The sequence below is a fragment of the Rhinolophus sinicus genome, chromosome 18 (assembly GCF_057876585.1).
Source record: "Rhinolophus sinicus isolate RSI-liver-muscle chromosome 18, RSI-T2T, whole genome shotgun sequence".
Lineage (NCBI taxonomy): Eukaryota > Metazoa > Chordata > Mammalia > Chiroptera > Rhinolophidae > Rhinolophus > Rhinolophus sinicus.
Window position 1 is genome coordinate 80,536,941 of NC_142518.1, and position 27,873 is coordinate 80,564,813.

Genomic DNA, 27,873 nt, shown 5'->3' on the forward strand with positions numbered 1-27,873 from the left:
CCACAAATCCCTTGTCTGCAATTCTGAAATCCAAAAAAGCTGTGGAAACAAAAAAAGATGTATTTAATAAGTTATTTGACAGTCAAATTGATCTAAATTATTGGCAGTAGTATCTGACCTAAACCGAATAAGGTTACTTATTGGTATTTATTTACTCTGTATGAATAATGATATGGTTTGCTGCAAGAAATATTACCATATTTAATTAGGCAGTTTTCCCTGAACTTCCTGGGGTGTTACAGAATATACATAGTATAAGTTATTTGGTTTTACACAAGCCTGCGAGCCACCTGCCATATCTTTTCATGGTTGCTTTCCAAGGAGGAATTTAGAGCCCTATTCCAGCGTTTCTGAGGGCCATGCCCCTGGTCCCAATCCACTTTCTTCTGCTGCCATCTTGAGCAATACTTAAAGCTACATAAAGAGCTCAGAGAGCCTTACTGTCATGATGACAGTGGGAAAAATAAATGTATTTCACGATCATATAAAGTCAATGCTATTCCTTTTATGGTCAATGATCTATTGTTTAAAAAAGAATATCTTAGTCTTTTAAAAAGTACCTATTTTCATCACTGGACATTGGGCAGTCGAGGATCAGAATTTAGTTACTAGCACTTAGCCTTGCAAGGGTATCTGCTCAATATACATTCACTATTTGACTGACGCACATCTCGCCCATTATGTAATAATTTCTCTCACATTTAGTGAGGGCAGCAACAGACGTTTGTAGGGAAAAAGTAACCGGAGGCCTAATACTGGCTCAGCTCCAGCAATAAATCCATCATGGAACTGGCACACTCCCCACGTATCTCTCACAGACCCCACCCTGTGGCCCGCAGGACCCTATCTAGGGATCTCAATTAGAGATATTGTAGTAAATAAGGTGCGTCAATCTTGTAAGGCTAAAGGTGGCGGAGCTCCTACACCCTACGGTGGGCTATTTAGGGCTTGGTTAAATTAAGACGATCTTAAAGCAAACCCCAATGCCAACGTTTCCCGACAGCATTTCCTCTTAAGAAAAACAGAAGACTCAAAATCACCCCTCTGAAAATGCCTCTCTTAGGAACTGCAGAGTTGGCAGGTAAGACGCTCCAGTGAACCCCCACCTACTCGTGCGCGCTCCCTCAGAGCCGGGGTACCGCGCCGCTACTCAGCAGGTTCCAGACTCCTTCCTTCAGAAGCCTCATCCCCACCCTTCTCCGCTACTTCCGGCCTTCACTGAACACCCTCAACGCGCTTGCGCAGTTTGATACGCTTCTCGGGCCGAAGAAATCCGAGTGCTGCCTCTCTGGAGCCGCCCCCACCTCCTCTTCGCCCCGCCCACGCTTCACCAGACCCCCCCCCCCCCGAAATCTCGCGAGGTTAGGTGTGCGTCCGTATTTTTGCGGGCAACTAGCTCTCACAGCTGCTGTAATTTGCTGCTGCGGGAGAAACTGTAGCTGCCTCGTCGGCCCGCCCGCCCTCCCCCACCGAGGAGAGCCACCGCCTCTTCTCTCCCGCTGCTTCTACCCCTATCGCCGGGAGAGGTGGCAGCAACAGTCCTTAGACCCTGCGCCGCCTCATTAGGCGGCCGCTTTGCTGGTCATTCCTGCAGCCTGGCAGCTGACGGAACCCCCGTGCCCCTAACCGGCTCCTCACTCCAGATCATCTGTTCCCTCCTCATCCTCGCGCGGGGCCCACCTCCCCCTGGTCTCGCGGGGGTGGAGGACGACGAGGAGGAGACGAGAGTCACCCTCCCAGGCGGCATCGGCCCCCTCACCCGCGGGTGTGTCCTATAAATGGCGTCGGAAAGCGACACCGAGGAATTCTTTGATGCCCCTGAAGATGTGCACCTAGGGGGCGTCTACCCTGTAGGGTAAGTAGCTATGGCCCAGAAGCCTGGCGTCGCGGTCCCTCGGCTTCCCCTGTGCCTTCCACCGCTTCCCCTCCCAGGTCCCGATTGTGTCCGCCACCGTTGCTCCTTTCAGTCTCCACTCGGGCACTTCAGAGTGAGTTGGGGGGCTGGGGGATCGCCCACCTCTGGCAAACTCATTCCTTTTGCTACTGAACAGCCCCAGTGGCTCTCTCGGAACCCCTTTCTCATCTTGTCCAGCTTTCTGCGAGGTCGGACAGCTGACGTGCCTGAGAGCCGACGATTTGTGTTTTTGGGATTCAGAGCTAACCTTTCAAACATCCGTTTTGGCCTTGGGGACCACAGATTAAAGGAGCAGTAACAGGAGAAAATACATTTCCCCCCGTTTCTTTGGTTTGCTGCTAACTTACCTATTCGTTTTAGAGGTACCTGTAACTCCCGATTTGCCGCCGTCTTTTCATTGCATGGAAAGAAAAGCAGCGGCGGAAAGGGTTGGGTGTTTACTTAGGAAAGTCCTCTAGCTGATGTACTTTAGATCAACAGTGTTTTATTAAAGTAGAACCTTCCCGTGAGGCAAAGGAAATCGAACACAAGGTCCTTTACCATTAGGGAGAATGCGGTCTTAAAAGGGTAGCCGGACAAAAATGTACACAAACCGACTACACAGATACAAACAAGTGCTGAGTAATCGGGTGGTTGGAAGGAGAGCCACAGCTTTGTGCTCTTTATCTAATTCTGCAAGATGTTTTAGTGGTGATTAATATGGGAGATTCTGAGTAGGAAGTACAGTAGTTGGAATGCTTCGCTTGACTAGGACTTCTACTTACCCACTCTTCCACTTTTCAAAGTTGGAATAATGTTTATAGCGATTTCGCCGAACTCATCTACAGACTTGTGTGGAACTAGAGGCAGTGAAGTATATATTTAAATAGTGTAAGAACTTGGTAAAATTTGTGTGTTAATGTAAGCCACTAGTACAGTTCCATGAATCAACTGCCGTCAATTTTCAAGCTTACCCTTTGGAAGAAATATCTCCTTTGATACAAATAAAGATAGCCATGCAGTCTAGAAGTCTTTCTAAAACAATATGTATATACCAAAAATGTTATAGAAACAAAATCAGAGAGATATGTACATTGTTAGATCGCTGATGTGTGTTTCCACCAACCTTTATGGGATTTTGGGGTGGCAATGGCCAATCTTGAGATGGCCCTGAGTCTCCTTCAAATTCAATGTCTGAAACAAGTTCATAGCTAGATGGTAGAGAATAGAAAATACATTTGGATTTCCGAATACGTTGGAGTCCCTTGAAATTAAATTTTGTTTTTGTGGTTTCCCCCTCAAAGTAATGAACTGTCAGTTCAGGTTAAATGAGAGACCTAATCCTTTAGTACTTTTGTATCTGTAGGTGGAGGAGGGAATAACAATCGACATATATGATTATAATCAATTTAGAACTATGTGAATAGTGTTCCTTTCCAATGAATAAAACAAATTTCATTTTGAAGGACAGCTACATCAGGACGTGTGTAAATTGCCTAGTCCAGCACCTGGCACAGAGAAAGAATGCAAATTTTCATTCCCTTTTCCTTCCTTTCTTGGAATTAGCAATTTGAATTTCACACAGTGCTTACTTTGGGAGGAAGTATGCAGAACTTGGGGCTTTTTAACTTATCTAAACCAAATGAGTCATTTTGATAGAATTGATAGTCAGTTCTTCCCTCATAGGACAATATAGCTTCTCAAGTTCTTTGATCCTTTGATACTAGGTGAGAAGTAAAAAAACGGCTCTTAGGACCCAGTGTTCTAATTTTAACTCTAACCTGCCCAAATATTTTTTTTGCAATGTACACCACATTTATATTGCTTTATTTTGATTGATATTTTAGGTCAGGTTTCATTATTATCTGTTTTTACATATGAGGAACGTTAGACTCTAAGAGGTTAATGAATTGGCCTAGGAGACAATGCATGTAAGTGACAGAGCTGGGATTTGAAACCAGTTCTTCAGATTTCTACTTAACTATTTTTTTTCTAATATATTATAGCAGCCCCACTGTGTGTGTGTGTGTGTGTGTGTGTGTGTGTGTGTGTGTGTGTGTACGTGTGCATAGAAGATATCCTGCAAGAGATTCTGGTGTAAAATGCTTTAGGAACAACTTGCTGAATTGAACTGATGCATCTATTTAAAACCAGCAGCCCAGACTTTTCAGTTCTCTTCGCTAGAAATTCCCACTTCCTCTTTCAGGAATGTGTATTGCCCAGAGAGGGAAAGTGACTTGTCCAAGGTGGCACAGCAAATTAATAACAGAGTTAGGACTAGAATCCAGATCAATTTTACATTCTAGCATTCTTTCTGCTACCATGCTGTCTTTTGATAAAGCAGGAAAGGGAGGAGGAAGTGTGGTATAGTAGAAAAAAGCCCTGGACTATGAATCATTTCATTTCCTCATCTTTAAATTGAAGAGATTACATTCTGAGAACCCTTCCAACTCTAATAGTCTGTCATTATATTGAGGTTTACTAGTGTGCTTTTATTGATAAGCTTTTGTTCTTGGCAAATCTTTCCGTGATTTTTTTTTTAATTTTAACAAACGATGGTATTAGGTACATTTTTCAATACCCGTAGATGTCAAATTAAATATTTACTGGGTAAATTATACATGAGGTGAATGCTCCTGCTAATTTGTTGATTATGCATACACATACTAAACTCTGGCACTGTCGTGCAAGGCGGCCTGTGGGGTCTCAGCTCCCGCTCCCCACATAAGAACGCAGGATGTGGCTAGGCCAAAAAGGAACACCCACGGAGCCATAGATAGGGGAGCCATAGCACTATAGTCTCGCTGGCGGCTGGGTTGGAGACACAGGAGGCAGGAGGCACACTATCCGCAACCTGCCGTCTGCTTCTCTGTCAACCAACCTCACTTGCTAACTGCAATCTGCTCTTGCTAGCTCAGTCACCATCTTCTTGGTAGCCCCAATTTTTCTGCTAGTGTAGCCACAGCAGTTATATTAGTGGCCAATGGCTCACTGGTTACAGCTGACGGCCAACTAGCCACAGCTGATGGCCATCCAATCACAGTTGATGGCCATTTACTACCTGAGCCAGCACCTTTCCACTTGAGGCCGAGTGCCTGGAAACTGCACTCCTGGCTCTGTCCCCACAGGCACTGAGAACATGTTATAAAAATAAATGTAACTTTTTGAGCATTCTTTATTTAAAAAGTTTTTTTCATGGTTAACAAAATATTTTTGAGGTGTTGGAAGGAAGGATAGAATGGTAACATTTTTCGAGTAGGAAGGGACAGGAGATCATTTAGCCCAGACCTCCCATTTAACTGAAAGAAACCTAGGCTTAGAGAGGGGAAGTGACACATTGCTGGTTAGTGGCAGACTGGGAACTAGAACCCCAGTCTCCTGATTGCTCATTTAGACCATGCTGCCTTGTCTGTGGAGGGAGGGAAAGTATTGCTAGGTATCCCTATTCTAGGTTTCTGGCACTTACCCTGTTAGTGGGGCTCTCAAGATGGTCTACTTCTATATACCATTTGTCATGCAGGGAGGCCTGCGGGGTCTCTGCTCCCGCTCCCCATACAAGAACGCAGGATATGGTGAGGCCAAAAAGGAACACCCACGGAGCCATAGGTAGGGGAGTCATACCACTATATTCTCTCTGGCGGCACTATACTCTCACTGGAGGCTGGATCCACACTGTCCGCAAACTGCCATCCACACTTGCCAGCCCAGCCGCCATCTTCTTGCTAGCCCCCATTCTTCTCTCCTCTCTCCTCTGCTAGCGTAGCCACAGCAGTTACATTAGTGGCCAATGGCTCACTGGTTACAGCTGACGGCCAACTAGCCACAGCTGATGGCCATCCCATCACAGTTGATGGCCATTTACTACCTGAGCCAGCACCTGTCTATGTGAGGCCGAGAGCCTGGAAACTTCTTTCTGGGGCTCTGCCCCCACACCATTGTTCTGTTTTTACAGTGGCTTGCTGTCAGGACATTAACTGTTGAGGATCCTAACTTTTGCCCACTAATTTTCTCCCAAGTCAGGATGAAAGGTGGTTGCAGAATAGCTGATCTAAGAACAGTGGTTTATTTTATTTTATTTTAAGAGTCTAGTTAGTGTCAACTGCAGTCTATCATTCTAGATTGGAGTAATGGAGAAATCTTTTTTCTTTTTTTGTTGGGGAATATTGGGGAACAGTGTGTTTTTCCAGGATCCATCAGATCTAAGTCAAGTCGTTGTTTTCAATCTAGTTGTGGAGAGTGCAGCTTCCCGGCCCATGTGGGAATTGAACCTGCGACACTGGTATTATGAGCACTGCACTCTAACCAACTGAGCCAACAAGCTGATGAAATCTTGATTTATAAATCATGAGAACTGAAATCAAACTGTCTTGAAGAGTTGGTTGGTCTCAAAAACAAGAAGTCGCATAGCTGCCTTTGTTATAAACCCAACTTTTCACTTTACTTAGGCATCAGAAACATTTCTCTCTGAATTGAAAATTGATACAACATTCAATAAAAATATTTGTGTGATATGGGTTACTTGAGGAAATATTCCTTAAAATGGCTGTTCATGGGTTGGCATTTAATCATAGATTATATTAGGTTGGCGCAAAAGTAACTGTGGTTTAAAAGGTTAAAAGTAATTGCAAAAAGTGCTATTACTTTTGCACTAACCTTAATATAATCATTGATTATATTTGGTTGCTGGTGGCTTTGCGAATTGATTGAAATATGTTAATATTTGTAAATGCTGTGTTATCACACCTGTGTATCGTATTAAAGGGGGGAGCCTACATATTAATTAGTTAGTTCAACTTCTAAATTTAGTGCTCTGCAAATGTCAATTGGTGACTTCTGGAGGTAGGACAGTCTCAGTAGTATGGCAATTTGGGGGCTCAACTTGAATCTGTACAAACTGCTGTAAATTGAAAATTTTATTCTGTTGGGATAAACTGCATAAAATAGGGTAGATAAAATTTGATTTTTAAAATGTTAAAAACTTTGTTTGTTTTAGGATGTTGACAATTCAGTGATGGTCCTACAGAACAAAAAAAAAAACAATTTCTAATTGTTGGTATTTGAGATTTATTTTATAACCTGTACATTACACAGCAATCCATGTGTTCTCTTCAGTTCATTGTTTTAACTTTGACAAAGTCAGGTGAATTTGCCTGGGAAGCCCCTTGATGGGGCTGTTTGTTTCCTCCTACTCTGCCTGCAATTATGCTAATTACTTATGGGGTGGTGCAGGTGGAAGAAAGGCGGGGTGATGGGGCTGGAGGTGATGGAAGTGGAGGCGATGAAGGTAGCCTTAGCAGCCCATGTAAAGAGCAGGTGGGAAAGCTGCTTCCCAGGTTACGGATAGCTGAGATAAGACAATCACACCATTTAGTATTGTTTTAGATATATGTGTGCACAGTGTATATTAAATAACCCTTTCTGTAAGAGATTAGTCCATAAGAAATACCTCCAAAAAAATTTAAAGTGCCAATAAAAAAATGTAGGTGCTTTATGATGTCCTCCTGATATTTAACCTGAATTGATAATTAACCTACATTTTTGTTTTCTACCCAGAGCTAAGCTGATTTCTACAAACTTTCACAAGGTGTGTTCCCCTCTAGCTGTCAAATGTTACTCTGCTAACCAGCTAAACCTTTAATTGGGTGTTTTCCTTACTCTTCAGAGCAGAACTGTATTTATTCCCTTATTGCAAACTGAGTAGTCTTTGTATTAGTCTGTCATCTAATGATTCAAAATTGAGGAATAAGCATGTAAGACATAATGTGGGCCTCATACCTGATGGAAATGCCAGTGGTTTTCCCCAGTCAGTATACAAATTTATTTTTGGTTACTATAGCAACCAGCCTGTCAGTTATTCTTCTATTCTAGCTCTTTTGTCTTCTCTCAGATAGGAGGATTGCCATATAATCAGGTTCTGCTAAAACTCGTCAGGTCTTATGTTAGCATTTTATTACCAGCTGCAGCTGCCTGGCAGTTTAGTTTGACATTCCATCAGGGTCAATTGGTTTTAAGTCCACAAAACCTTTTTGTCTTCAAACATTTTAAACATACAGAATTGAACAAGAACATATTTAGGAAACAATTTCCTCATACTGATTTTCTGAGTTGCATTGTTAGTCATTGTCTTGAAGATTGAATGCATTGCATCTGTGGCATTCAATGGCCACCCCTTTGTTATATCAGTGAGAATAAATTTCAAGATCACAAGTGACCATTTAAGAAATATATTTGCAGGTGTGATTTTAGACTATCATCACAAACTAGCTGAAATGACTTAAAAGCACCTTGATTCATCAGCAACTACCAAATAAATAATCTGGTTTCCAACAAAAATGATTTCTGTAGGTTGTAGAAAGAATGTTTGGCCTTCAGATTAATTCATTCTAATTTGAGAAAACTGTTTAGAAATTTAATAGGAAAGGTTATTATCTTTCTTTTGCAGCCTTTGAATAAACAGGAAAAAAAGTTAAGACAGTAGTTGTATGGGTCTTTATTATAAGTCTTTCTATTTACTTGACAATATATCTTTTTAGTTCTTAAAAACTCCAGAATTCATATTATTAAAATAGTTTTAAATTATACATGTTTACATGTCTTGATGAAAATAAAAATATGGAAGAAGTAGGCTATATAAACTGTTTTTTTATTATTAGTTTCAAGTGCACAAGACAAAACAAAACTTAGTGTGGGGGCGGAGCCCCAGAGAGTAGTTTCCAGGCTCTCGGCCTCACATAGAAAGGTGTTGGCTCAGGTAGTAAATGGCCAATTGTGATTGCATGGCCATCAGCTGTGGCTAGTTGGCCGTCAGCTGTAACCAGTGAGCCATTGGCCACAATATAACTGCTGTGGCTGTGCTAGGAGGAGAGGAAGAGAGAAGAGAAGAAAATGGGGGCTAGCAAGAAGATGGTGGCTGGGCTGGCAAGCGCGGATTGCAGTTAGGATGGCTGGTTGCGGACAGTGTGGATCCAGCCTCCAGTGAGAGTATAGTGCCGCCGGCGAGAATATACTAAGTATGACTCCCCTATCTATGGCTCCTTGTGTGTTCCTTTTTGGCCTCACCATATCCTGCGTTCTTGTATGGGGAGTGGAAGCAGAGACCCCGCAGGCCGTCCGGCATGACAAATGGCGCAGCGAGCAGGGTATGGTGCCGGCCAAAGCTCTCCAAAGGACGGTGGAGCAGTTTGTGCGTATGAACACCCAGTCTGAGGAAGACCAGGAGGAGCAGCTGCCGGAGAGCTGGACCGCCGTGGAGGGGTGGGAGGACGTGGACGGTTCTCCCACCAGCACAGGAAAAGCCATGCAGCTGCTGGAGAGATGGAGCCCTGTGGAGAGGTGGAAAGATGTGGACGGTTCCCCAACCAGCACAGGCCGGAGAAAGCGAAGGTCGTTGCGGCCCTGTGGGCCGGGGAAGTTCCTGCTCAGGCAGCCCGGATGCAGGACTTATAGTCCCAGGAGGTAACGCTTGCTGAGTCCTCCGTGGGAGATGAGGGTGAGGTCAAGGTCGTCCCTCACCCCCAGGACAGCCCTGGTGAATGACTATGGACTATGGGGAATTGCCTTCCATCCCTAATTTAATGGACCGCTTGACTGTTTGTTTGGGAACTGTTGTTAGTGGAACTGGGGGATATTTGCTTTTGTGTCTTGACTGGCTGCCATTGAGAATATGTAAGCACCTTGATTGTGAGTCGCTGTTGTTCCAGCAGGGTACCCTGAGAGGCACAGAGAGAGTGGCAGTGCCCTGAGAGCCCTGGCTGAGTCCAGGAAGTCTGGCTGAGCCCTGAAGATACCCTGGCTGTGCCCAGGAAGTCGGGCTGTTCCCAGAGAGAGTGGCAGTGCCCTGAGAGCCCTGGCTGAGTCCAGGAAGTCTGGCTGAGCCCTGAAGATACCCTGGCTGTGCCCAGGAAGTCGGGCTGTATCCCAGAGAGAGTGGCAGTGCCCTGAGAGCCCTGGCTGTGTCCAGGAAGTGTGGCTGTGCCCACAGAGAGTGGCAGTGCCCTGAGAGCCCTGGCTGTGTCCAGGAAGTGTGGCTGTGGCAGTGCCCTGAAAGCCCTGGCTGAGTCCAGGAAGTGTGGCTGTGCCCACAGAGAGTGGCAGTGCCCTGAGAAATCCTAGCTGTGCCCGGGAAGACAGGTGGTACCCTAAGAAGTCCAGGAAGTCTGGCTGTGCCCAGGAGTACTGGTGGTGCCCTGAGAAACCCTGGCTGTGTCCGGGAAGACAGGTGGTACCCTAAGAAGTCCAGGAAGTCTGGCTGTGCCCAGGAGTACTGGTGGTTCCCTGAGAAACCCTGGCTGTGTCCGGGAAGACAGGTGGTACCCTAAGAAGTCCAGGAAGTCTGGCAGTGCCCAGGAGTACTGGTGGTGCCCTGAGAAACCCTGGCTGTGTCCGGGAAGACAGGTGGTACCCTAAGAAGTCCAGGAAGTCTGGCAGTGCCCAGGAGTACTGGTGGTGCCCTGAGAAACCCTGGCTGTGTCCGGGAAGACAGGTGGTACCCTAAGAAGTCCAGGAAGTCTGGCAGTGCCCAGGAGTACTGGTGGTGCCCTGAGAAACCCTGGCTGTGCCCAGAGAGCCTGGCTGTGTCCAGGATATTGCATTCACCCCCAGGCTCCTCGCACAGGTCCCCTCGCGGAAGACGCTTGTCGCGTAGATTGTGAGGCGAGAGCCTGTAGGGGTGGAGTGTGGGGGCGGAGCCCCAGAGAGTAGTTTCCAGGCTCTCGGCCTCACATAGAAAGGTGTTGGCTCAGGTAGTAAATGGCCAATTGTGATTGCATGGCCATCAGCTGTGGCTAGTTGGCCGTCAGCTGTAACCAGTGAGCCATTGGCCACAATATAACTGCTGTGGCTGTGCTAGGAGGAGAGGAAGAGAGAAGAGAAGAAAATGGGGGCTAGCAAGAAGATGGTGGCTGGGCTGGCAAGCGCGGATTGCAGTTAGGATGGCTGGTTGCGGACAGTGTGGATCCAGCCTCCAGTGAGAGTATAGTGCCGCCGGCGAGAATATACTAAGTATGACTCCCCTATCTATGGCTCCTTGTGTGTTCCTTTTTGGCCTCACCATATCCTGCGTTCTTGTATGGGGAGTGGAAGCAGAGACCCCGCAGGCCGTCCGGCATGACACTTAGACGTTTATCATTTATATCCCTCACACTGTGTGAACCCCCCTCCCCCCATCCACTATCCCTCTGTACGTTCCCCAAATTAATTTTCAAACCCCCATGACCATCTTGTGGTTACCGACTATTTTCTAAACCTCTCACCTTCCCCTTATCCCCACCCCCACGCCCCTCTAGCAACCCTCAGTTTGTCCTCCATGTTTCCAAAACTGTCTCTCTGATTAGTTCATTCACTTATTCTTTTATTTAGATTCCGCATATAAGTGAGATCATATGGTATTTGTCTTTCTCTGTCTGACTTATTTCACTTAACATAATGTTCTCTAGGTCCATCCATGTTGTTGCAAATGGTAAGATTTCTGTTAATTTACATGTTACTGTTCGTATTAGTATTTGATTTTGGTGCTCATGCTTAATATTGTATAGTACAGTAATAACTTCTAAATATGCATAATGAATCTCTTGGTTAACTGATGGAGGTGGTTAATCTTAATGATTTAGTGGATATTGGTAGCCATTTTCATACATAACAATATAAGTAATGTCTTTTTAAAAATCAAAGTAGAATTTTATTCTTAAGGTATTGTGTGTACTTTTCAAAAAGTGTTTATCGTTCTGAATTAGAAGATTATGTAGTAAGCTGGTAAATTTGTGAAATGATTAAATTAAATCTTCCTGGCTTAAATTTTTATTGAAATCGTGATTTGAAGGGTATCATTTTAAGACTAGTGTATCCTATTCAAAACTGTGGTTAAATTCGGATAATCCCCCAAGCAGAACTTAATTTTAATTGCACAAATAGACTTAAAAGTAGAAAAAGTTTTACTTTTTCCATGGGGCCCTAATCCTTAAAATTTTTGAAAAGAAGGGGCGAGAAGAATAACTTTTTTTTTTTTAAAGAAAGGCCAAGGGTGAAACATAAAAGTTTTGGAACTTTAACAATATTTCCTGGTTGGCAGCCTGTACAGAGCACGCCATACGTGTGTGAGACCTACTTGACCACTACTACTAATTGTAATAGACTCTCTTAGTACAAACTCATTGAACCATGGGCATTCTTATGAACCACAGGTCAAGCTTTCTAGAGAACCAATAAAGAGAATGTAGAGTTTTATTCAAACCCACTTTCTCAGAAGCAGGCATCCTGGTTATTATTAAATAGGCTCAAGAGAAGAGGTGGGAGTGTTCTTTCTGGCACTACTCTTGAATTGGAAAGACTTGCCATGGATGGACTTAATTAATATCCATAGTCCTCTTTTAACTTTGTTCCTGAAAGTCTTTGTTTAAATTGGGAGACTGAGCAATTCATCTTTCTGGTTATTACTGTGTTTCCCTGAAAATAAGACCTAGCCGAACAATCTGCTCAATGAGTCTTTTGGAGCAAAAATTAATATAACACCGGGTATTATATTATATCCATATTATATTACATAAGACCGGGTCTTATAGTAAAATAAGACCGGGTCTTATATTAATTTTTGCTCCAAAAGTCGCATTAGAGCTGATTGTCTGGCTAGGTCTTATTTTCGGGGAAACATGGTGTGGGGATAGAGCCAGGAGTGCAGTTTCCAGGCTGTCACCCTCACGTGGAAAGGTGCAAACTCGGGTAGCAAATGGCCATCAACTGTGATTGGATGGCCATCAGCTGTGGCTCCTTGGCTGTCAGCTGTAACCAGTGAGCCATTGGCCACTAATATAACTGCTGTGGCTACACTAGCAGCACATGGGGACTAGCAAGGGCGGATTGTGGATTGCGAATTGCAGAGAGGCAGATTCCCCCAGCGAGAATATAGTGGTACGACTCCCCTATCTGTGGCTCCGTGGGTGTTCCTTTTTGGTCTCACAATGTCCTGCGTTCTTCTGTGGACAGTGGGATCAGAGACCCCGCGTGACACCCCGCATGACACATGGCACAGGGTGCAGGGTACGGTGCTGGCCAAAGCTCTCCAAAGGGCAGTGGAGCAGTTTATGCTTATGAACACTCAGTCTCAGGAAGACTAGGAGGAGCAGCTGCTGGAGAGCTGGACCCCCGTGGAGGGGTGGAAAGACGCCTACAGTTCCCCAACCAGCAGAGGCCGGAGAAAGCTAAGGTCATTGCGGCCCTGTGGGCGGGGAAGTGCTTGCTGAGGTGGCCCAGATGCAGTACTTATAGTCCCAGGAAGAAACGCTTGCTGAGTCCTCTGTGGGAGCTGAGAGTGAGGTCAAGGTCGTCCCTCACCCCCAGGACAGCCCTGGCAAATGGCTATGGACTATGGGGAATTGCCTTCCATCCCTAATTTAATGGACCACTTGACTGTTTGGGAACTTACCACCATGTATTGGAAGTGGCGGATGTTTGCTTTTGTGTCTTGACTGGCCGCCATCGCGAACATGTAAGCTCCTTGACTGTGAGTCGCTGTTGTTCCAGCACGGTACCCACATGACACACGGTAGCAGTAGTATTAACAATTTGTATCTGTTTTTAAAAGCTCTATTTTAAAGTACGTTTACCCATGTGTCGTGTGGGAGACCCTGCTCGCTGCGCCATTTGTCGTGCGGGGGACCCTGCTCGCTGCGCCATTTGTCGTGCAGGGGACCCGGCGGGGTCTCTGGTCCCGCTCCCCACATAACGCAGGATATAGTGAGGCCAAAAAGGAACACCCACGGAGCCATAGATGGAGGAGTCATACCACTATATTCTCTCTGGCGGCACTATACTCTCACTGGAGGCTGGATCCACACTGTCCGCAAACCGCCTTCCACGCTTGCCAGCCCAGCCGCCATCTTCTTGCTAGCCCCCATTCTTTTCTCTGCTAGCATAGCCATGGCAGTTGTATTAGTGGCCATTGGCTCACTGGTTACAGCTGACGGCCAACTAGCCACAGCTGATGGCCATGCAATCACAGTTGATGGCCATTTACTACCTGAGCCAGCACCTGTCTATGTGAGGCTGAGAGCCTGGAAACTGCTTTTTGGGGTTCTGTCCCCACACCATGTGAAATTGACATGGCTGGTGGTCTGACCATTTTGCCCAGCCTCATTTCCACCCCATTCACCCCCTGCTTTCTCCTTCCTAGCTTACCCAATGTTATTAATACAAAGATTTTCTAGCATTAATTATTATCCTTTTCAACTGATAAGGGACAGTGATGGATGAAATATAATGGGAGGGTCTTTGGGAAGGAGTAAAGGTGTGGGAACAGAGGCAGGAGTGCAGTTTCCAGGCTCTCACCCTCACGTGGAAAGGTGCTGGCTCAGGTAGTAAATGGCCATCAACTGTGATTGGATGTCCATCAGCTGTGGCTAGTTGGCCGTCAGCTGTAACCAGTGAGCCATTGGCCACTAATATAACTGCCGTGGCTACGCAAGCAGAAAATGGGGGCTAGCAAGAAGATGGTGGCTGAGCTAGCAAGAGCGGATTGCAGTTAGCACGACGGATTGCAGTTAGCAAGTGGGGTTGGTTGGCAGAGAAGTGGACTGCAGGTTGCGGATAGTGTGCCTCCTGCCTCCTGTGTCTCCAACCCAGCTGCCAGTGAGACTATAGTGGTGTGACTACGCTACCTATGGCTCCGTGGGTGTTCCTTTTTGGCCTCGCCATATCCTGCGTTCTTCTGTGGGGAGCAGGACTAGAGACCCTGCATGACACCCTGCATGACAAAGGGAAAGATTCTTTACATTGAATGTAGTGAATGGATTAGTAAGTGGGCTTGGTTAGCATCACAGGTGGGGTTTAGGTTATTGGGTCAGTGAAAGACAGGTGAGCAGAATGAATAGGTAGCTTGATAAAACTAGTACCTTTTTGAGTGAAAGTAGGTTTGCCAGTATTTTGTAATTGATATCTTTATTGGATTGACTTTAGAGGTTAATGACGACTGAGATCAGTCTTTTTTCCTTTAAGTGAACTTTACTATCCTGATTTTGTCCCAGTCACTGCTCTTGGCTGTTGACTTTTGACCTTTACTTTATTTCCCAGGATAGAGAGATGTCCACAGTTGATGTATACAAGTGATGAAAGAGTTAAGTGGTGATAGGGATGGTTTGTAGGCAGGTATACTCTATGGTGTTTCACTTCTCGGCACAATTTCTTCTACTTTGGAGCTTCCTGTTTTTCTCAAATCCCACCCCTCAACTACACACACACACACACACACACACACACATACACACACTTCCTATAAGAGTGAAGAGGGAGGAAATGGCAATGGGCTGAGGCAAGGATAGTAGTTTAGATTTATATTTATGGAACCTTTGCAACTTGGGGACATCCTGTACTCAGTAAATATTAAATGTTAACAGTGAAGCCTTGGGAGATGTTGCCAGTTATCCTGCAGTCGTATCAATTCCTTGTTATCAGCTTTTCCCCCAGGGATACAAGTATTCACAATAAAAAAGAAATATTATAGTCCTACATGTTATTACATAAACGAATTATATAATGCCATACTTTCAACTAATACCGGGCATTAGTTTTCAAAGAACTTTTATTCACCTTATCTCTTCTGATTATTCTGCAGTTCTATGAGATAGAAGGACAGTTTCTGTGAGATAGGTAGGACAATTATTATCCTAATTTTACAAACAAGAAAACTTAGCTCAGGGTGGATAACAGACAGCCAACAAAAGTGGAACTTCACTAATTTGTGATAATTAAATGATGATTTTGAGTGAAGATGTAAAACATCAGAGTCTTCCCTATACTTTTCTAAGCTATAAACATTGGTGATGTTATATTTTAAATGTCAACTACTAGAATGATGAGGTTAACTCTTCTGCCATTTAGGAATGTATAATTTACTGTTTGAAATAATAAAAGCAGTATTTTTTTATTCTCTTCTTAAAACTATGATGGAATTGATTATGGTACGGTAGCTAGGTCAGAAAATGACCTTGCTACTGGAAGAGTTTGAATTCCAGGCACTACTAACTGCATTTCAAAGGGTATGTTCTTTGTTCCTAAGGGAAAACCCCTCAAGATGTGAGCCACTGTCGATTTGGGCTTCTGTTCCTCATGAAAAAGTCTTGATTTCAATTTTTTTTTTCTACAATTGTTTTGTAGATTGTTGTCGGTTATTCAGTTAGGCCACACTGTTTGGTTTTTCCTGGGTTTTTTTTTTCTTTTTGGTAAAACTGATTCATATTTTGGCTGTGAGCCACTAATTGGAAACACAATGTTCCTTTCGTTTTTTTCCTTCTCCTCAAAGGTGTTTTCTAGCCATGACAATGAATGCATATGGTAGTTATTAATATTTTCCACCTAATCAAAATTCTATTGGCTGTCAAATTAATGGGGAAAATGCCTTCATACTAGGTAGGTAATTAGAAAAATCACATTATCAGTAATTGCTGTTTAAGTTGTAAATAAAATTGAGTAATCTTTTTTATAATAAATAATAAAGTGGGCCTACAGAATATTTTATGTAGGTAAGCATTCTAGGTAATTTGAGATTTTTCTAGAATATCAAGTCTTTAATACATATTTCATTACAGACATATTAAAGATTACAGAAGTAGAAATTCAAATACATAAAGCGTATAAATGAAATTTATAAAACAAAGTGCTTAATATTAAACCTTACTGAAATATGTTCAGTTTTCTATTATTCATGATATTGAGGGAAAACATGAATAATTAAAAGCTACCAGATATACCAAAACCCCAGTTCAATCATTGGCTTACAACTACCTTTTCCATCAACCCTTTTATCAAATAACAGTAATTTGTTTTTTATTTAAAAAACAAAATTAGTCATTTGGTTTGATTTTTCTTCTTCTGCCCATCTTTAGTAAGGAGCAGTGAACCCTGAAGGAGAAAAGCAAAGAATCTCAAAATCTGAAGACTAATCAGTTCACTGATAATGAAATTGATTTATTTAAATTTTTTAAGAATGGGGGTTGTGACAGGTTCTTTAGAGCTCTAATTTTTATATGGTGTGACCTTAGAAGTTATTGGCATTTACTTCCCCCCCCTTCTTCCTCCCACCACTCCACTCCAGTTCAAGCCATTGTTTCTCAGTCTAGTTGTGTAGGACACAGCTCCCTGGCCCATGCTGGTATTGTGAGCCTTGTGCTCCGCCCCTGGCTGAGGCAGTTGGTCCCCGGTGGTGGGTTGGCCACTCACAGCAGCTCTCGCTGGCGGCACACAGCAGCCCACGCCAATCTTCATGTCAGTGTTTTCTGAGCACCACATCCCTTCTGATTCCTAATTTAGATTTAGCACTTTTGTGTTGGTTTTAGTTTGCCATCAGATCTTCCTATTTCAGTTTGCTGGGCTTCAGAAAGCAAAACCCTTTAATTACCTGCTTTCTTTAATGACTACTAAGGCCTTATCTATGCTCATATCCTGTTCACCTCAAGGACCTCGGAATCTCAGTACCTTCTTGGTACAGGCAAGCTGTTCTTTACACTGCCTGATTCAGTTTATGCTGCTTAAGCTCATGTTACTTTTATATAATATTTCCTGATGGCAAAGGCAAAAAGAAGAGGGGGATAAAAACAAAATTAGGCTAGAGGGTAATTCTCTGTTAAGCCCTTTGTAGTCACCTTCCTATGAGAAAAATGTTTCCCCCAGCCACCAGCTTTATTCTAGCTGACTCACTCTGTATTCCCTCCTTTCATGCCATTGCTCCTTTTTTCCTCTTTAGAAGACTATTAGGAATTTTGCAACCTGACAGGCAGTTTCTTCAGAACCAACCACCTTATTTCAGTAGAGCCTAAAACGGGGGGGAGTCTTCTTACTGACAGCAAAAGACTTTGTCAGTCCATTTTCCTCTGTGTAGCCCAGTTCTTTTTGTATACTCTTTGCACCCAGTATAATGAGAAATCTGGAGATGGGAATGTTAAGTGTGAGATCACTCGTTTTATTTGCGTACTTTAGGAGGTGGGTTTTGAGTTCCTGGTTGTTTAGTTAGCTATGAAGCAGGTGTCAAAGGTTTAGTCTGCATACTCCTTCCTCCCTATTTTCAGAAGGCTTACAAGTGTGTTTGCTTGTATGTTTTTCAGATAACCCAGAGGTAAGAGGTAAAGAAACACCAAGCCCACAAGGCAGAAGGATCTGTCTATATACCTAAGGGGTGAGAAACTAGAGATAGGATTTAGCTCTTTGAAACCACAGAAATTCAGTGTTCTTTTTAAAAGTTGACTAAAACACTTAACACCATGATTTCAAAGTCCTGATGACCTAAAACATGAGTGATAAAGATTTGAGTTTAAAATTGGAAAAGGTGATCTAATGATTGCCTGGAGAGAAATCACTTGCTGAAGTTCTGAAAAGCCAAGTTAGACTCTTACTGCCATGTCAATACCTGATTTCAAATCATGGGTTTTGCAATAAGCCAGGCAAGACAATGCAACTTGCTTCTATTTAGGGAATCTAATCTATATGGGTTCTTAGTACACACTTGTATTGATTGACATTCAAATCTAGGAGCTATTAGTGCTTCAGTTAAGGTTGTGGGACGATGTTGAGATTATGTATTGAGATAATTAAGAAGCAAATTCTATTTCATATTACAAGCTTATAAGATTTTTGACTGATAAATAAGTAATGTATCTGAAGTATTTCTAATATCCTTTTCGTAAAGTGAAGAGTGTCCTAAAATGACTTTGTATATATAGTAGCTGAATCCCTTTTTAATGACAACATAATTTTAATTGGTATTTATCTAGAAAGTTGGCTGTTGATGTTTATTTGACCTATATAGGTTAATCTCATTTTGAACATGTTAACTGAGGGTAATTTTTAAAGTGATATAAATATCTTCCTAAATAGTGGTTATAGTGGTTATAAGTCAGTTTATGTACCTAGAGATTTTGTCAGTTTGTTAAAGTAGCCATCCTGCTTTCTTTTTTTTTTTCTCTTTTTTTTTTTTTTGTGGGGGACAAGATAAGCCAAAATAATGAAGCTGTTAATACACCTTTCTACTCTTCACTGAGTGTTTTTGAGAAATGACATAATAGCATATATACCAGTATTTGCATTTGGGCATATGCACTTAATACACTATCTGGAAAATCTTTGACTGAATTCACACATGTACAAAATTTTTTCCCAGTCAGTGAATGTTATTGAATACTTAGATGAATATTTGTACTATAACATTGGTCATGCAACTTTTCCAACTTTGTCCCTTTATCACACACTAACAGATCATAGGATGAATTGTCCACCTAATTAACTTGAGGCTGGAGTAGAGTTGCCAGATAAAATACAGGACTCCCAGTTCAATTCCAATTGCAGATACACGTGCTGAAAATTTATTTATTTATCTGAAATTGGAATTTAACTGGGCAAGCCTGTATTTGTAGTTGCTAGATCTGGCAACACTAGGTGGGGGAGAAGCAGAAGGAGACTGGTGGTTATGGGCACAGTTATGAGACTTAGATACAGCTAGAGTGTGCAGTGCCACGGGTAGCCTTTTGTCTGACAGAAATACCAAGATTTTTGAGTGCAATGTTGATTGTAGAGTCCAACACTTTTTTATTTGGAAGTACATCAGTGAAAACAAAGCTCAGAAATAGCAAAACTTAACAGTATATTATTTAGGGATACATTGCATTTTAAAAATGAGAAGGTAAGGGAACAGGAAGTTAAATCTCGGCTAGTGGTTCCCTCTAAAAGAAAGGTAGCAGGTGGAATACAGCACACAGTAGCTGCACTGCTTTTGATGCTATTCTTATTCTCAGGTGACATGATGAGCCAAGGTTCACTTTATTTATTATGCTTTATAGTTACATGTATACGCTACATGTACTCTTTTGTACATATTAAGTACAGAATAACAGTTTAAAAGTTAAAACATAGACTTCAGTAAGAAAATTAGCCTATATGCAAAATTTCACTGCCTATACTTTCCGAAAAAATCAAAAATTCAAAGGTTGAGGCATTCATTTCTAACTTTTCTTCTCCATGTTCACCATCCTTAGTTTGTTATATAGTCTACTGAGCTTCTAGAACATTCACCAAACTGGTTTCTCTCTTTCGGGTATGTTCTATTTTATCAGTGTTCCTTTTAAATGTGGTATCCCAATGGTACACAGTATTCTTAAGAGTGCTCTTATCAGTGAGAAGTAGAATAGAATGTACCACTCCCTTTGCCCTGGACTTAATAGTTCTGTTAATTCAGCCCAAGATCACACTAGCTCTCTGAGCAGCCATATCACAGGCTTTATTATTCTGAGCAAGCAACAAAAATACCTAAATGTTTGCACACGATTTGCTGTTAAGTCATATCTCCCCAATCATGCATTCTACACTTATCCTACTTCAGTGCATTCTGTTAGGGTTTGGCCCATTGTTCTAACCTGTTGAAATATTTTGGATCCTGCCAGCCTTGTCCCTATTGCAACTTTTTGTGTTCCCTATTCCATCTTTTGTGTCACCTGCAAATTCGATAGCTATTCCATCGGTGTTCTCATTCAAGACATTCTAAAGAACATCAAATAGGATAGAGCACAAGAGGAAATATTTGATATTTCCTTAATGGTTTTCCATTGATTTGTTAATCAGCACACCTTGGATAATGTTACACCTATTACATACCCACCTAAGTATATTCTAGTCTACATCTCTTGTCTATAATTCTCTCATTATGAGAGAATTATAAAATTTAGTGCTTAAATCCAGATTTTTTTTTGTGTGTACAGTAGTCTCTTTGTATTTTAGGCCAGTAACCCTATAGAAAAAGTAAATTAGGTTAATCTTGCATGATTTGTTTTCTGTGAACGCTTACTGACTCTTAATGAGTATCTTTCCCCATATGGCTAGGGCCCTTAAACCATTTAATAATGTACTTAAGAACTTTGCTTGGGTTGATAGCAAGCAAATCTGTTTATAGTTTGTAGCATCTACCTGATTTCCTTGTGTTGACTATTAGAGTATTTTACTTAATGCTCTTCCATCCTCCCTTATTCTTCAAAGGTTTTTGATAGGGATTGAGCTCTAAATTCTCAGAGTATGCTGGGATATAATTTGTGTGGGACAGGAGAACTGAACTCATTTAGATTAGCTAGGTATTTTTATCTCCTTGAATGCTTTGGGATTCAATTTCCTTATTCTTACACTTTGTTTTTCCCTGTCTGGTTTGACTGTCAGTAATCTTAATTGAAAGGAAAAGAATTGAGGCAGTCTTTTACATTATACTATTTACCCACATATGAGCAGACCTACACTTTCTTTTTCTTGTTCTGAAAATAAATTAAAATAAAGAAAAGCTTTGTCTCTAGTATTTTTTAAAAAATCACAGCACATTTTGAGACCAGTCTTTCTGATACTGTTCCGGGAGGTTTTTGCAGTTTTTCTTGTATATGTGTCCATTCCATCCCTCTAATCTTGTGAGTTTTCATTTAAAATACTTCTTAAAACATGTCACCATGGAGATGCAATCAACAAAATTCAGATCATGAGGAATTTTACAGGATGAACAATCTAGTTTCTTTTGTCTGTTTAAGATTTTTTTTAGAGCAGTTTTTAGGTTCACAGCAAAATTGAGAGGCAGGTACAGAAATTTCCCATATACTGCCTCCCCCACTATCAACATCCCCACCAGAGGGTACATTTGTTACACTTGATGAACCTACATTGGCACATCATAGTCACACAAAGCCTGTAGGGTTCACTCTTGGTGTTGTACATCCTATAGATTTGGACAAAGATATAATGACATGTATCCGTCATTATAGTGTCATACAGGATAGTTTCACTGGCCTAAAAATCTTCGGGATGAACAACCTAGTTCCTTCACACATGCACTGCAAGAAATAAAAGATCAAGAGGAACCTACTGATTTAAAGAGACATGTCAACCTGTATGGACCTTATTTGGATATTGATTGAAATGAACCAATTGTAAAAAAAAGAAAATTGAGACAATCTGGGAAATGTTGACTGTGTATAATAAGGAACTGTTAAATTTGATAATAGTACTGTGGTTATGTCTTAAAGAGAAATCTTTTTTAGATACATACTGAAATTTTTTGGATAAAAATGAAATAATTTCAGAGATTTGCTTCAAAATGATCTGGCAGGGGAGTGAAGGGAGGGGTATTGAAATTGACCATTATCAAACATGGTCAATATGTTGTACATGTGGGTTCATAATATTCTAATTTTGTATATGTTTGAAATAGCCTTAATTAAAAGTTGGGAAAATACCCCATAATATTTTTTGTGGTCATATAATTGTTATTGGAAGATTAAGGACTAAAATACTCAGATCTCCTGATTCCAGCTCGTGTTCTTTTACTGTGTAGCTAAACTTACAGCCCTTCTAGCATGTTTTCCTGAAAATAAGACCTAGCTGGACCATTAGTTCTAATGCGTCTTTTGGAGCAAAAATTAATATAAGATCTGGTCTTATATAAGACCTGGTGTTACGTTATATAAGACCCGGTCCTATATTAAAATAAGACCGGGTCTTATATTAATTTTTGCTCCAAAAGACACATTAGAGCTGATGGTACAGCTAGGTCTTATTTTCAGGGAAACACGGTACTTCCAGATGGATGTCAAGTCAAGTTGCCCAGTCAGTGTCTGGGACTCCCAAGCCTTCCTGGGAAATTTGTGGTGGTACTTCTAGATAATCAAGGCTTTAATAAATGGCCAGTTTCACTTGACTGGCTACCTACCCATGTAAACCGATGAAGGGATATTATAATTACTAGGGTAAATCTACAGGATGCTTGGGTTGTTGGAATCAACAAAGGGACTTGGGTCCTAATTCTAATTAGGCCTTTAGTCTTAGCATGAGCTTTTGGAGGTCAGGGATCATGTCTGCTGTGTTCACTACTTTACACCCAGCGCCTACCTAGCACTGTGCTGATACATGATAAGCCGTAGGTAAATGTTAATGGATTAATGTGATCTTTCTTGGCCTCATTTTCTTCACATGTGAAATGAGATAGTTGTTCTAAATGATTCTTAAGCTTCCTTCAAACACTGAAAAAAAATCATTTTTCCCTGCTGACATTTTATTTTAAATCCTTTTAGGATTTTGAAAATAATTACCGAATCTTGAACACTAGTAACATCAACAGGTAGTATACTCACTTCAAACACCTTTCACAGAAAAGTTGTTAGGTTGCATCCAAATCTCTTAAAAATAGCCTATTCCTATGCATTTTCTGTTGGATTGATTTTGTTTCCATAAAGTAAATGAATACTGTTCTCAACATTACAAAATTAGAGAGTCGGGTTTAGCAAGTTCCAAAGTTGAGCTAAGAGAGCTAATAAAGTGTTGTGTTGCTTGCATACTTGTACCTTTCACTGAAATTGTATTGATTGAAGCATTATGTCAAAGTGTATAAAGGATTTGACATTTTGCTTCCTATAGAAACTTGGTGGACAACTTTTGGGTAAGTTGCAGTTATTGTCGTTAGATTCAAATCCCAGTGACTGAGCACTTACCTTTGGGAGTAATGACCTTATTATTCTGATGAAATTTTGCCTCAGGTATCTGAAGGTTATCACTGGATCAGGTCAAAGTTTAGGCAGACATTAAAATGCCTTGGTATTGAACGAACATAAATACCCTAGCTGCAAAAGGAAAACTCCTGTAATTTAAAATGCTAAATAGATAAGGACTGGAGAAAGCATCTGTCACACATTATTTTATATTCAAACATGATCTTTGTTAGTATAAACTCAACATAGTGAGTGGATGAAAATAACTTTCTTATAGAAAACAGGGTATAATGAATTAAAACAGTCTATTTGTATTGAAAGTTGCTGAAATACTAATCTGAAAATTGCTTTTATGTTCAAAATCTATGTGGAAGCCACAATAAAAATAATCTTAGTATTTGATCTGTAAACCATTTGGGTTTTTTAAAAAAATAATACTTGTTTAAAGCAGATTTTATTTTGAAGCTGTTTCAGAAATTGCTTCTTTTTCATGTTTAAATTTAATAGTACCATTGATAGACATTGTCTTCAATTTCCAAAACTGCTGGAAAATCAAAAGTTTAGTATTAATATGTTGGAAGTTTTTTATGTTATTATGTAATCAAAGAAGTTTAGGCCTTTAAAGTTAAAAATATCTTCAACTTTGTAATAAACACATTTATTGTTTAAATTAAGCGTTTTATTTATCAGATATTTAAATGCATCAAAAATATTTGTTTTAAAAAAATACCCTATGATAAATTGTTTTGAAATGAAAAATGGACTTTTGAAGTTCTCATTTTGGTTTGTTAGGTTTTATTTAAAGTCATGAATACCACCTATACTTAAATATGTCTACCTGTTACTTCAGAGTTTCCTTCAAGATTCCTCACTTGTGTGGGGTGTAATAAAAGTTATGTTATGTAGGCATTTGGACTTTTTCATGAAAAAATTACTCAGCCTGTAAAAAGGAGGAATCTAATATGCTCAGTTTAGTATCTACATAAAATTTTGAAAGAATATTTTTCTAGTTAAGTAGATGTGTTGAGGTATTACTGGAGGTATTTCCGTGTGTGTGTGTGTGTGTGTGTGTGTGTGTGTGTGTGTGTTAGATTATGTCCATATTCTCTATAATATATGTTTTCTTGAATTTAAGAAAATCAGACAGTGTAAAATTTAGATCATTAATCATGGTATAAATATCTTCACTCCCAAACTGATCAAGAGTCTTAAAATTTCCTAAAATTACAGGAACTCTAAAACCCTTGCTTACAGGTTTCGCAGCTAGTTGGTTGGAAAGCCAAGAGTAGGACTTAGTTTTCTTGACCTCCAGTTCCCTATTTCTCCTGTTCCCAAACTCGAATATGAACATAGTCCTGTGCCACTTAAGGACAGGGATGTGTTCTGAGACATGTATTTTTAAGCGATTTTGTCATTGTGGGAATATCATAGAATGCACCTACACACAACTAGATGGAATAGCCTACTGCACACCTAGGCTATGTGGTTCAAGCCTATATAGCACGTCACTGTACAAAACAACATGAGATTATATCAAACACGAGAACATGATGCAACCAAGAGATGCAGTAAATACTGGGTGTAAGAGGCTGCTGCGAGCATAACACAGCATACTGTTTTACAGCAAACTTTTTTTCATAAGTAGAAAGAGTACACTAAAACAACGATAAAAAGTATACTAAATAATAAATAAACCAGTAACAGTTATTTTATTATCGAGTATTATGTACTGTACATAATTGTACATACTATACTTTTATAGGCCTGGCAGTGCTGCGGGTTTGCTTACAGCAAGCAGCATCACCACAAATGGGGAGTGATGTGCTGTGCTGAGTAGGACTTTACAATAGGACATTTTCAGCTCCAGTTACAATCTTACAGGACTTCTATCCTATATGCAGGTCCTCATTGGCAGAAACTTCCTTATGCCGTGTGTGTCTGTAGCTGTTTTCTTTAGGATGATAATCACTCTGAAATAGTATAATGTTATCTCTACTTTGAAGTTAGAGTCTGATTAACAGAATAGTTGAGTGGTTGGCTAGGGACACTGAAAATTAGTGACACCTCACTTATCTGGCGGCTACTTCTTTGGTACTGACAATTCTTTGATACAGCTGTAAATAAGAAATAATTACTTAAAACATCCTCTGAACAATAAAACAAAAGTGCCCCAAAGTCCAAAATAAAGTCATGTACAAAAATTCTCATGGGGATACCCTTACTCAGAATCTCTGGATTCTTCCTTTAGTACACAGTTCCATTTTTAAAAACCTGATTTCCCATCTCAATGCAGATCAGAAGCAAAAATTAGAAGTGGGGGGGAGGAAAGCTTTTAAAGGCAGTCACATGGCCATTTTTAAGAAGTGACCACTTAAATAGAGGAAGGAGATACAAACCTGCGAAACAGGCATTCCTAGCATATAGTCTAGGGTCCTCTAGTGTGAAGGCAAATACATCCCCTGCACCTCAGGGTTCCTGGAGGGCATTAGAGTATTAAAATATAGTGTAGTATTTGAACTTGATAATTTTCTGAGACAGTGAGAAAGGGACAATTGTATAGCCTTTAAGAAGGTATTTTCAAGGAAGAGATTACTGAAACAACAAGGTTTTAGCCTATGATGTACTTATTTACAGGCTGCTTTTGAAATTTGAAATTCAAAAAAAAATAAAATACTACTTTCAGAAGTTTGACACTCAAAGAGAAGTTTCATCTCTCCGGAAATTTTATTTATGGAACATTTCATTATTTTATTGCCTAGCACTGCCAAGTCAATTAGGTGTTAATTGTATTCAGAGCCTCTGAGTTCAGGATTCAGAGCCTTTGACTTACTCAGTTTGGTTCAATCCAAGAAGCACCGTTAATTGCCTTTACTTTTGTGCTCATTCATAGCACTACTTGGAATATTTTAATATCCGTCATCTTTTAAGACCTTACCCTGAAAAGAGGCAATATTGCAACGAAGTTGAGAGAATGGGCCCTAGAGTCAGCCTGCCTGGGGTCAAATTCTAGCAGTACAACTTACATGACCTCATCTGACCCAGGCCTCAGTTGTGTTGTGTAAAATAGGGAAGGTAGCATCACTATCTCATAGGAAAGTTGTGACAACTAAAGAAGTTAAAACAAGTCAAGTCTTAGCAGTTTTTGACACCTGCTTGATGGCCATGACCGTTACTAGGAGTGCTTCCTGTGGGAATACTAAATAACGATTTACTGTTCCCTACTGTGAAATGCATTGTTTTTTTTCTCATCTTGACACATGATAACAAATCATTTTAGCCAACTTTGCAAATTAGAGAAATGCTTTTGCTTTTTACTAGATGTTGATGTTCTATAAATGGATCAAAAATATGTGACGAAAGAATCGGTTCTCACAGACTCCCCTGTTAAAGACAATTGTAGGCTTATTTAGACTGGAAGAAGCTATGGTAGTCTGAAATGTTTTACTACCTACCAAGACCTTTACAACTCTAACATTTAAAGTGTTTCAAACAGGAGTATCTTTTGTTATTAGTTTTTTTGTTTAATGACATCACCAAAAATGCAAGCAGGATCCCATGTTAATCACCAGCTCAATAGAATTTGGCATTTTTCATGTTCCTTGTTAAGTGGGCTGGAGCTCGATAGGCTTTAGGGTATCTTTTCTGTGTTCCAGAAATTGGTCTTGGGCGCCCCACTGCTGACACTGCCAAAGTGCCTTGGAGAAACATAGTGAAGTTCATCATTTGTGAGTTTCAGTGGAACAATTCAAAGCTGCTGAAGAAACAACTACCTATTTATTATGTGTGCTCCATGTGCTGTCTCACTGAATCCTTGTAGCAGGCCTGTGCACTCCTCCTTTTACAGAGGAGGAGATTGAGGCCTGGAGAAAGTAATCTGATCATGATCACACATAAGGTAAATGGTAGAAACAACATTCAACCAAAGTTCATCTACTTGAAAACCCATGGCCTTTTCACTGTGTCCTCTTGTCTCTCAAAAGGAAGTAATAAGTTACTCTTTATACTTTGTACACAGCTATGTGTAAAGCCCCACCAGAACCAATCTGTAATATTTCCTATGTGTGTCAACAATTAGTCCATCACTTAGATCCTGTGAATCAACAGAAAGTGCGCTTTATGAAACCAGTCACATACAAAAAATAAACGTGGTTCCCTATTCTGTTTTTTGTTTTGTTTGTTTGTTTGTTTGTTTGTTTGGGTAGACATCTAAAATACCTGGTCAGATTTCTTACAGTGACGGTCATGGGGAAGGCAGAATTTTTTTTTTCTTCCGTTTTCTACCTCATGTGGGGCTTAACGTTTTTTAAATCTTATTTCCTTTTACCGCTATGCCTCTATGGCAGGTGATATTTTTTTTACCTGATTGGCATTTAGAATATGTGCCCCATGGAAATTTGAGCCCCTTCAAGGTTTGTTTTTATTGTTGTTTTGATTGCACTTGTATTATTTTAGACAGCCTTTGTGTGGAATTTTTTTTTTTTAAATCAGTATACCCTT

General features: G+C 40.8%; 1 protein-coding gene across 2 annotated transcripts in view; it reads left to right on the plus strand.

The window, feature by feature from the left end:
• The first annotated feature begins 1,372 nt into the window (after nucleotides 1-1,372).
• WDR44 (WD repeat domain 44) overlaps nucleotides 1,373-27,873 on the plus strand; it is a 90,686-nt gene continuing 64,185 nt past the window's right edge. The window contains exon 1 of one of the 2 annotated variants that reach the window (XM_019719134.3): nucleotides 1,373-1,855. In XM_019719134.3, the coding sequence (XP_019574693.2) occupies nucleotides 1,779-1,855 (77 nt within the window). In that variant the 5' untranslated portion in view covers nucleotides 1,373-1,778. The remainder of the gene's footprint in view (nucleotides 1,856-27,873) is intronic. The other variant, XM_019719135.3, reaches the window with a different exon arrangement.